General features: G+C 35.6%; 1 protein-coding gene across 1 annotated transcript; it reads left to right on the top strand.

Annotated features, from left to right (window-relative positions):
* The first annotated feature begins 301 nt into the window (after positions 1–301).
* On the top strand, positions 302–8664 carry LOC148279603 (BLOC-3 complex member HPS1-like). The gene is made up of 3 exons (XM_088229681.1): positions 302–918; positions 4075–4265; positions 5674–8664. Exons 1-3 carry the CDS (start codon positions 799–801, stop codon positions 5840–5842), a joined length of 480 nt encoding a protein of 159 aa, XP_088085807.1. The 5' UTR covers positions 302–798; the 3' UTR covers positions 5843–8664.
* The last annotated feature ends 2084 nt before the right edge of the window (positions 8665–10748 follow it).

Below are 10748 nucleotides of genomic sequence, written 5' to 3'. Positions count from 1 at the left end.
GTTAAGTGGCCACTTTAAGTAGGTACTACAACATTCCCCATTCCGCTTATTAGCGAATATCCACACAGGTAACATTTTTGATTTTTGTATATATGTTACTAAACGAGAAACCATTCACAAGCGAGTTGGAGCGCCATCTCTGTAGGGATATAAATAAAAATATATACTTACTCCCCCTTGGGAGAAATCCAGATTTGTGTATGTACAAATACACGTACCAAAAAATAATCAAAATTTTTGCCTACGAAAAATTTTAATCGACCCGTGACAAAATACAAATAATAAAAAAATAACCCCAATAGTAATTAAACCAAGGTGTGCAAAAATCCGAATGGCCAAATAATTTCATTTATTTTTATTAGAATCATTAAGTATTTCAACCATTGCTGAATTCACACTGGTTTATTCCTGATAAGTTGCGTGAGAGTTCAACTGTTATGTTTTTCTATGGTTATGTCTACTGTCATCTGTCATGTATCAGAGTGCTCAGGTTTCAAACTTAAGCCGGCGTACGTTCAGGATTGAACGGCTACAGGTCGAAGAAAAAGACATGGCAGAAAAAAAATTGAGTTTAGTCTTCCGAGAACCTTAGATGCAGTAAATCTGACTCGGTTGATATGTTGATTTTAGCGAAGTAAATGTTGGTTCTCCATCCCTGTTATAATTTGTTAATCTCAATGACCATGAATGAAATCCACTCTTGTCCGCAAACATTTGTTCAAACTCAGAATATTGTTAATTGAATGTGTTGAAATTTGACTGTATGTATTTGCCTTAACACGAGCTACCTCGCCTTTGATGAGCAAGTATGTGGAAGAGTTTCCGGGGCTGGTTCACTTCCTGTTCATAGACCGCAGCACCCACCGCCTCACAGCCCCCTCGCTAGAGGATTGCAGCCACATGCTGTCCAGGAAAAAGGTAAAACAAATCAGAAGGTCTTAGCATTATATATTTTTTTATTTTCCGAATTTCTCGGTGAAAGCACTCCCTAACCCTTTATGGGGCAGGACTCTGGGGAACTTTGGAATATTTTTTTAAATACTTATATATTATTATTTAATTTTTCTTCAATGTAATTATTTGTTTATTTGTTTAAATTTAATGTTGTGCACACAGTGCTATGTTAATATAAATCTAGACAATATTACGAACAAAAAATAAACCTAACAAAGCACCAATTACGTACACAACACAATATATGAAACAACTATCTAACAGTACAACAAGATGTAAGAAGAATTTGTGCTTTGTGTGAATTTACTAGTGATTGTGTTTTTATTGTTGTTTGTATGAAATGTAGTGCGTGGAGTGAGGTGTATGGAGTGATGTGTGTAAGATGTGGTGTTTATGTAGTGTGTATTCTGGTAGTACCTAGTTTAGTATTAATTGTTTCTGTTTATTTACAAAGAGGCTAAATGATACTAATATTACAGTAACTTTAAACTTTGAAGTAGGGCACACATAAGCAAATTCCCCTATGTGCTCCAATAATAACAATAATAACACTAGTAATACTAAACATTAAATTATAATTTATACGCTTATTGAAAGTCTATATATAAATAAACAAAACAACACAAAGAGATTTCTATAACTAACATTCTAAAAATAACATTTTAAAAATAATCAAATAAATTAACACAAATAAAATAAAATGGTCAGTTCCATGTACTGCTGTCTTCCATCTATTCGATTAGTCCGTAATAATAGTTTTTTAGAAGTACGCCTTTTATAAAATTTTTGAATTTATTGTCCGCCATAATGAGGAATTCCACTGTTTTCTAATTTTTTTTTCTATTAGCGTACTATTTAACTAAGCAAAAAAATTTTTTTTTTTAATTTGTGCGTTATTTACAAAGATATGATTTTTTAAAGTTACATTTATCAAATACCGCGCCAAATGACTGTAATCAGTGTGTCACTTTTCAGTAGTGACGTCATGAAACGATTGGCGTCCTTACTTTCACTGACCTGACAAGAATCTATGGAATATTGCTTTGATTACTTCATTTAGTTGATCGTAATTTGCTCAATTCTATGTTATGGTTGTTTTTATGAACGTTTCGATTTAGAAAAACCTAGAAAGTTGACATAATCTCTGGTTGAAATGTCAAATTATACTCTTTTTTTTCTATGGTCAAAACGTTCCTTACAAGGTGCGGGGGCTTTAAAGCGGAAACCGGAAATATTACACATAGATATAAGGAGTGACGTCATTATATACGATTTTAAAATGAATACTATTTTTAACATGTTTTATTTATTTTTGCGTGCGTTTTTGAGATATTTCATCCTACGCCAAAATTTTTAAATATTCACGTGTACACGAAAACATTTTTAAAATTTAATTCCGGGTTGGGCTGGAATTTCTCATTAGGACATTGTCGGGTGTTCTATTAGAAGCGTACGCAGTGCCCCACAAAAGATGTGCTCCTTACTTAGCTTTAATTTCGGGATTACTAATTTGTCTTTACTTCTAGTATCGTAATTATGTTTGTCGCTATTTTTTTTAAAGAGAGATATATTTTTATGCACACACATAATATTATCATTAATAAACTGACTCTATACCATCATAATGTTTATTTCTTTAAAAACCTTTCTTAAAGAATTGCGAAAATGCAAGTTGTAAATACCTCTCACTGCCCTCTTTTGCAAAACAAAAACTGCAGCAATATCGGCTGCGCGACCCCAAACTTAAATGCCATTAGACATAATAGTGTGAAAGTAGCTAAAATAGACTATTCTCGTTCTAACTGCATCCGTTGTTTTTTTTTTTTTTTTTTTTCTTTAGAAAAAGAAATATTTGCATTCTTATGATTTACCAAAATATTTAATTTTGAGGGCCATTTTCAACGAGTTGTAAACAACTCACTATTAGAAAATGGGAATCAAGTTGGGGTAGAACAATGAAAGCTTCCACCCCTTTCCCGAAACTGTTCATAAAGACTTGAGTCTTTCTTCAGTTTCGCATATCAATATCAATTTATTTTTTTAAAAACTAATTAAGCATAAACTAATTGAGCAGCTTAAAGCTGATATGCTTAAATCTATTTAAACGAAAGTTAGTTGTTGGCGCACTTTAACTTTTCCGAAAACAAATCTAGTCTATTTTTGAACCATTGAGACTTCACATTGAGATCAGCTCTTGTGGCAGCTTATTCCAACCATCAACAACCCTATTGCTCAGGAAATGCTTCCTTGTAAATGAAAAATAATAGTATCTTCATTATTATTATTTTCTCTATTTATTTATTTATTTAAATCTTAAATTAGGGCACACATATCATACATATTGTTATGTGTGTTCTAATAATAACGTTGCAAATATATTTAATTTATAAATTGTTTATTATTTAATTATTTTAAATTTTGATGTGTTTTTTTTTTCATAAATATTTTTTTCCATTTCGTAATACTTTTTAATTGCTTTAAATAAAATTGAATTTTGTGACTTTGCCTTTTTCCTAAATGGAAGTCTAATTTTGTTCTTTTCTCTAGTATTGTGATCGTGTTCATGCTGGTTCCGATCAATTTTTTTCCAAAATTCTGTTTTTTGATTAGAGTTTATAATTTTATGAACAAATATCATTGTATTGTAAAATATTCTTTGTTTATATGTTAATAATTTCATTTCATTTACCATCGACTTTACCCTCGTGTGTCTGTTTTTTTTAAAAATGATTCTAAAGGCTTTATTTTGTAATACAGTTAGTTTATCTATGTTTTCTTTGTTTGATAAAAATAAAATGCTACTACAGTAGTTAACGTGTGGTTCAATAATTGCTTTGTAAATAGTTTTGCAGGAGTCCTTATCAATAAATCTTCTGATCCTTCCCAAAATTGATATTTTTTTTGCAATCTTATTTATTACCATCTTAGCGTTTTGGTGAAATGTAAGTTTTGAATCCAACATTACACCTAAATATTTAATATAGTATAGCAGATCTGGAACATTGTGGATTGTGAGTTTTACAACGCCCGGGCTCTGCTTTATTTGCCTTTTCGGAGTGGTATTTAGAATGTTCCTGGGATTAGAGCAGCCTTCTACGAATATCCGAGGACTTGTTTCAGATTTGGCGCATGGTGGAGCGCGGGTGTAACGACACGCGGGCAGGACACACGGCCAGCATGTGGAAGGACGAGTCGCTGCACTACGCTCACCTGCTCTGGTGGGAGGACGCGGGGGGGGCGCCACTGAGGCCGCGCCAGGTGCCCGTCGCCTCTCTGCCCAGCTACGCCAAGACCCCCGCGGAATACTATAAGTAAGCTACGGTGGAACCTCGCTTAACGAGCACAATTCGTTGCAGAATCGCACTCATAATGAGAAGCACTCGCAAGCGAAACAATGGGGACATTCAGTAGTTTACCTTTTTCAATATTTGTTAATAGACTATCAAATTAACCCAAAATTAAGTTTGTAATATTTATGCATCGTATTATCATCGCTATGATTTTGTAAAGTTTTGTTATTTTGTCACAAGTTGGTGTTGATGATTTGTCATCTTCAGCGTCATGAGCTCGACAGCCCTGGGTGGGCCCTGACTGCATCCAAGAGTCTCCTTCACTCTCGCCGGTCTGCTGTCCTTCCTCTCCAGTTTTTTTATAGATTTAGATATTTTATTTTAAGAGTTTATTTGATTGACTCTTTAGATAAATCTATTCAATTTACATTAGAATTAGTCGGAAATAAAATTTAGATTTAACAATGGAATTAATTAACGGTAAATTAGATTTCAGTATATTTAGAAAGCCCACATTCAGCGATAACATAATCCATAATTCTACACGTCATCATATTTCGCACAAAATGTCCACATTTCATAAGTTAATTCATAGATTATTAAATGTACCAATGTTAACAAAAAATTATAAAAAAGAACTTTATCTTATTTAAATATTAGCACGTAATAATGACTACAAAGAATCCCTAGTGAATAATTCAATACGGAAAAAACAAAAGAAAAACACAATGTCTCAATCATGTGCAGGACTTACATCTATCGACAAAAATAAGAATAAAAAGTGGGTAAAATTAGTGGGGAACAGTAAGTTATTGTAAATTGGGTGGGATTAGGACAAGGATGCACGAAGAGAGGATAAGAAGAGGAGGGGAGATGCACATAATTATTATTGTAATGTCTACTAAGTTACATAATGCATTTTTAGTGTAAATTTTAAATCTGACAGAGTGATGTTTGTGTAATCTATATCTTTAAATTTTGTATTGTACACTGAAAAAGTCCTACGAAAAAAAGCATTTTTAACACACAGTATTTTACTTATTGGTACATGAAACAGGTGGTACCGTCTACAAATCCTTTTATGAACTATAAAATTTGTTGTTAACCTATTTTCTTCAAATTTGGACAGATCACTTTTGAATGTATGCTTCTCATTTACGAATGAGACGACATATCCGTTGTGTTTTTCACAGTTGCAAAGCATTTTTTCGTCACACATTATGATCATGATGAAAGATCATTAAATGACACGGAGAGTAATTACTCCCAAATTGGATTCTTCACGCTAATAACGTCAATGATTTTGACAGTAAAAAATAAAAAAATAACTCGAACTGTCCCAAAATGAGACCAGATATTGATTCAATAAAAAGTGATGTGTCCCAAATTGGCACCAAATGGATTCATTATAGTGTAATTATTCTTTCAGTAAACTGACTGAAGTCTGCTTTCCCGCTACCAAGGGCGTTCGCTGCCTCGAGCTATATGCGGTCCACTTGGGGCTTCTCCCTGCTGGGACTGCCTTGGCCCACTTCAGGAGACTGGCCGCCACTGTGGGAGATCTCTGGGCCGTTCCACATCCCGCAGGCCTCCTGTGAAGACGACCGACACTTACTGTAGATACCGATCGTCCAGTTCATTGGTCAGAGATGTCAACATTTATAGATAATAATGGCCACCTGAAATCTAATCTATTAACACCTACTCTCAATAATAGTGTAACACTGAATTGGGTACCTGGGCACTTAAATATTGATGGTAACAAGCTGGGAGCTAAGACAGCCCCAATAGGCGCAGAGCCCTACTGTGGTCCTCGTAATGAACTTAGGTTGTGGGCAGAGCATAACACTAAACAAAGTACCTGGTCAGAATCATGCAAAGTTACCGCTAAAGAGGTACTCGCAAAGCTTTGCTTTCAGCCTAATAAAACTTAGCCGAAACCTTGTGAGGATTACCACTTGAGCCCTTACAGGGCACTGCAGATTGAACAAACACCTCGCTTAATTGAACCTTTCTGAAACTTCTAGATGTAGGTTCTGCAGTGCAATGAATGAAACACATGTAACTTTTTCTGACTTGCCTAACTAAGAAACTGGACGGTCAATATATCACACTGGCCCTGTCGAGAGTACCACAAGTCTAAATGAGCCAAACTGAGAAAAAAGACTTGGAGGATTTTGACATTTGCAACGTGTATCAATATAAAACAGTTTTATATATTTATTTTTTAAACATTTATTTTCTAACTACCTGCCTCACTAGGTAACCCTGTATTGAGGCCGGAATTTCTATTTTTTTCAGTTTGTCAGTGGGTATTCAACACACTATATCTGTACCTCAGAGACAGACGGATGCAAATCCAAACGTCAAATGTTCAACACGAGCCTAAAGAATCTACGTTCTCTAAGTGATTTCTAATAATTAATAACATTAATTTGTATTTTTATATCTCAATACATTGGTTCTTTTATTTTAAGACTTGCATTTCTTCCAAATGAATGGACATGGTCATAAACTGGATACGAAAATCGAAATGTCATTTCATCAAATTCTGGATTTGCATCTGTCTGCCTCCGATGTACGGATATTATGAATGAAATGAATAAGCCATCTTTTTATTTCTATTTTTTTTATTGTTTTTATTCCCTGAGCTTCTGCGGCAAGCCATTGAAGACTCTCGGTCCTAGGATCAGGTGACTTCGATGTCCGTACACAGTTAGGAATTTGATAAGCAGAAGATTTCTTTCGAATGGCGTAACCTTTGCCATTTTAGATCTAAATTTTCCCGAGAGGGAACACATTTTTTAGAAGAGAATACAGAAGTCTAGGTAGTTACAGGGCTTATAACCTGTCGTTGGCTGATTTAAGTGACCATATTACACACTGTGCATCATTAATTTTTTTACTTAAAAGCAGTTTATTACAAAGGTTGGTTTGATCGGTTTAAAAAATCATCAAACCTGCATTGCCTTAAAATGATTGACGAATCAGCTGAAAATTATCCGATAGAGTTCCGTAAAAAGACCCCCGTTGATCGCGAAATTTCGCTTATCGCGGCCATGTCCAGAACGTATCCTCGCGATCAACGGGGGGTTACCTGTATTTGTATGGAGCTGAAAGAGTTGAGCGTAATTGCAACGCCAAATGTTGATTGTGTATAATATTAATAATAGTTTTTTAACATATCGTCATCATTCCATGTCCGCTCCCTAGTTGGAGCATATGGCGTCCACAAAGAGCCTCCGTGCATCTCCATCGGCTGCCAGCTTATGTGCGTCCTCCCGAATCTGGTTCGCGTCCCGTAGTTCTGACATAAACTGCCGACGAACAGTCAGCGGTGGACGTCCAGGTCGACGAGAACCCGATGCCATGTAAAGTAGGCAAGCGTGGATGAGGCTCTCAGGAGGCATCCGCAGTGTATGTCCCGGCCGACCGTATCGCATCTGCTTGATGAATATTGTCACCGGAGTTTGCTGGGTCCGTTCACTTATTACTTCATTACTGCACACCCGAGATTCTTCTGAGACACCTATTCTTGAAACTCAGTATTTTGCTGTTTTGGGCCCTCGTGAGGTGCTACGATTTGCATCTGTAGAGGAGAATGAATGTATTTTTAACATTCAATTCCTATAATCTACAACATTTTTGTGTTAATAGGTTTATCTAGATTGTGTGCAGTCGTCTGCCTAACTGATTATTGTCAAAATAACTTATTATTTAATAAAGTAATTTAAAAACAATTTTCATAAAAATCTATTGATTTTTGCCATACTCAATTTTAATATATTATTTTTTTTTTTTTTTTATTCAAAGAGGGATTTATAATCTGTTATTTTGTACTATTTTACTGTGATTTTTAATTATTTTTTTTTATACATTTATTTTTTTGCACCACAACAGGCCAGGAGGCCTAATTACAGTGGTGAATTACATCACAGAGCACCCAGGCTTGAGAAAAATCACATTTTAATTTTTGTGTTCTCACCGGGAATCGAACCCGGAACCTTCCGTGCGTGAATCAAGCGTCTTGACCACTACACCACGGAGGCCGCCGTGATTTCTAATATGCCGTAGAAATATTGCCATTTTGTAAAAACTTTTTTTTCTGCCTGTTTGCCGTGCAGAAAAGAACCAGAAATCAAAGATTGGAAATAAAGACACAACAAATTGATTAAAAAATACATGTAATATTTACTATTATTTATTTATAAATTTATTTCATAAATAAGTACATATTTAATACCAGGCAATCTATATAAAATATTGAACGACAAAATGAATACGGAGCGTCCTCTGGTTGGAATAGTCTCCATCTAACATGGCTCAGCCTGTTCTAAGATGGAGTTTAATATGTAATATAGTTCTTATGAGTATTTTCTATTTTTATTTTGTGTTTGTTGAATAAATACTATTTGTAAAATATTGTTAATTTTATTTTGTGCCTATTTTGGGGTCAAGTTTCTCCTGTATTGGGATCATAAAAATGTCTAGATCGAATCCTAACAAAAAAATTATTACTAAAGTACTAAATCGATTTTCTGTTCAAAACGTATTTGGGGTTATAGTCCATGATCGATAATACATATTATGTGCTAAATCATTTCCTCTGAAATATAGACCAACGACCGACGATGCAAGTCATCATTTTATATTTTATTTAATGCAACATATTCTGTAAGTCTAACAGTATTGCACATATCGTCCTGCAGTACATGAACATCGTTTTACCGTGGAGATCCGGCCAGTCAGCCTGACCAGTCAGATTAACAAGTTTTTTTAATCAAGTTGTGGTCCCGTGGCTAGTGTCTCGGACTCACGGCTCAAAGGTCCGTGGTTCGAATCCCACTCTACCCCAACTTGATTCTCATTTTCTAATAGTGAGTTGTTTATAACTCGTTGAAAATGGCTCTCGAAATGAAATATTTGGGTTAATCGAAAAATCGCAAATATTTCTTTTTAAAAAAAAAAAAAAGTCAGCTCAACGCAGTTACTCAGTTCCAGCGTGTAGTCCTATTGCAGCCAGTTCAGTCTTCTCCAGCAGATATATCTAATATTTGTGAATGGGAAGGCGTAACAAACTTAGGTTTGATGTTTCCAAGTGTTCGGTCACGTCTTTCACTAGGGCCCAAAAAACTCTATTTTTTGGCTACAAAATGAATGACCAGAATCTGATACGAACATCAAATGTTAAGGATCTGGGCGTTAGATTTGTAAGCACCCTGACATTTCATGAACACATAGAGACAATCAGTGGTAATGCATTGAAGATGTTAGGATTCGTTCTGCATACTGCCAGGGTTTTATAAAATACGCGCGTACTGAAAACTCTTTACAACTCCTTGGTGCGAAGTAGACTCGAGAGTGGCTCGATAATTTGGGGTCTACATGAACTGAAGTACTCTCTTATGATAGAGAAAATCCAAAAAAAGTTTCTGAGATATCTCCACATGAGAAAGAGCGGGTATTATCCTCAGCTCTACCCAACCGAGTTTCTCCAGGGTATGCTTGCCTACAACAGTTTAGAGACTAGAAGGAATGTATATTTGGCTTTACATTTTTATCGATTGTTGCGCGGTATGGTCGATAATCCTGAAATTATGATGAGCATTGGTTTGTATGTTCCTGATAATTACCTAAGACAGTGTCAGCATAGATTGTTTCATATTCCGATATACAGGAGCACCCTGCCGTTGGAAGGGCTACCGCTATGCTGAACAACATCTCTCTGGATATTGATCTGTTCCATGCACCCGAAGGGGTTTTCCAGATCAGGATTCTCCTACTACTTTGACATGAGAATTTTTCATGTATTTTTTTATAATATTGAATGTATGCTTGTAATGTATATGTTATATTTAAATAAATGAATTGAATTGAGTTAAACTCCGTATCGCTGTAACACTCGCGCAATATAATTCATTTTTTATTCGCCATGTAATAAATATGGATTAAACAGCAACCTTGTGTCTTCTGTCAATCTCTAACTGGGGTAGGAGCCATATTAAGTTCTCCAAAACGAAAGCCATTTTCAGGAGAAGTTTATACATTTGGATTTGGTCTAAGGGAAGAGACTATTGCCGGAGACTTCTGCGAGACGTTGCATATATTAAGATATAGTACTATTAGGCGTGTTGTCCAGATTTTTATTTAAATTTATGTTTATGTAATAATATTAGGTATAAAGTGATTAGATTTTATAACTAACATTGAAGTCCGAGAACGGACGCAGCAGCCTCCTATAATGAGTGTCTTGAAGATGCGGTGGTGGACTCTGCTTGGTCACGTGCTGCGCATGCCTCAGGAGAACGTAAACCCAAGTTGCCTGTTCTTTAAACCTGCAGGCTCACGCCGTCCTGGAAGGCCGTCGATGACGATCTTTCGACTGTATTCGGCGGAATTAAGGGGCGCTGGATTGAAATTGGAAGAGGCGAAAATGCTGGCTGGCGATAGGGTCTCCTGGAGGCAACTGGTGATGTCCACATGCTCCACTTAAAAGCGGATGTG

This window comes from Micrasema longulum, unplaced genomic scaffold (assembly GCF_059751315.1).
Source record: "Micrasema longulum isolate JH-2025_06_02 unplaced genomic scaffold, ASM5975131v1 h1tg000695l, whole genome shotgun sequence".
Taxonomy (NCBI): domain Eukaryota; kingdom Metazoa; phylum Arthropoda; class Insecta; order Trichoptera; family Brachycentridae; genus Micrasema; species Micrasema longulum.
Note: the sequence above shows the minus strand (reverse complement) of the source record. Positions and strands in the feature narration are given on the sequence as shown.

Bases quoted from the DNA above. Each gene is read 5' to 3' on its own strand.
- LOC148279603 (XM_088229681.1), top strand. From the start codon at position 799: ATGAGCAAGTATGTGGAAGAGTTTCCGGGGCTGGTTCACTTCCTGTTC. The intron at 919-4,074 runs GTAAAACAAATC...GACTTGTTTCAG, and splicing joins ACATGCTGTCCAGGAAAAAG to ATTTGGCGCATGGTGGAGCG. The intron at 4,266-5,673 runs GTAAGCTACGGT...TTATTCTTTCAG, and splicing joins ACCCCCGCGGAATACTATAA to TAAACTGACTGAAGTCTGCT.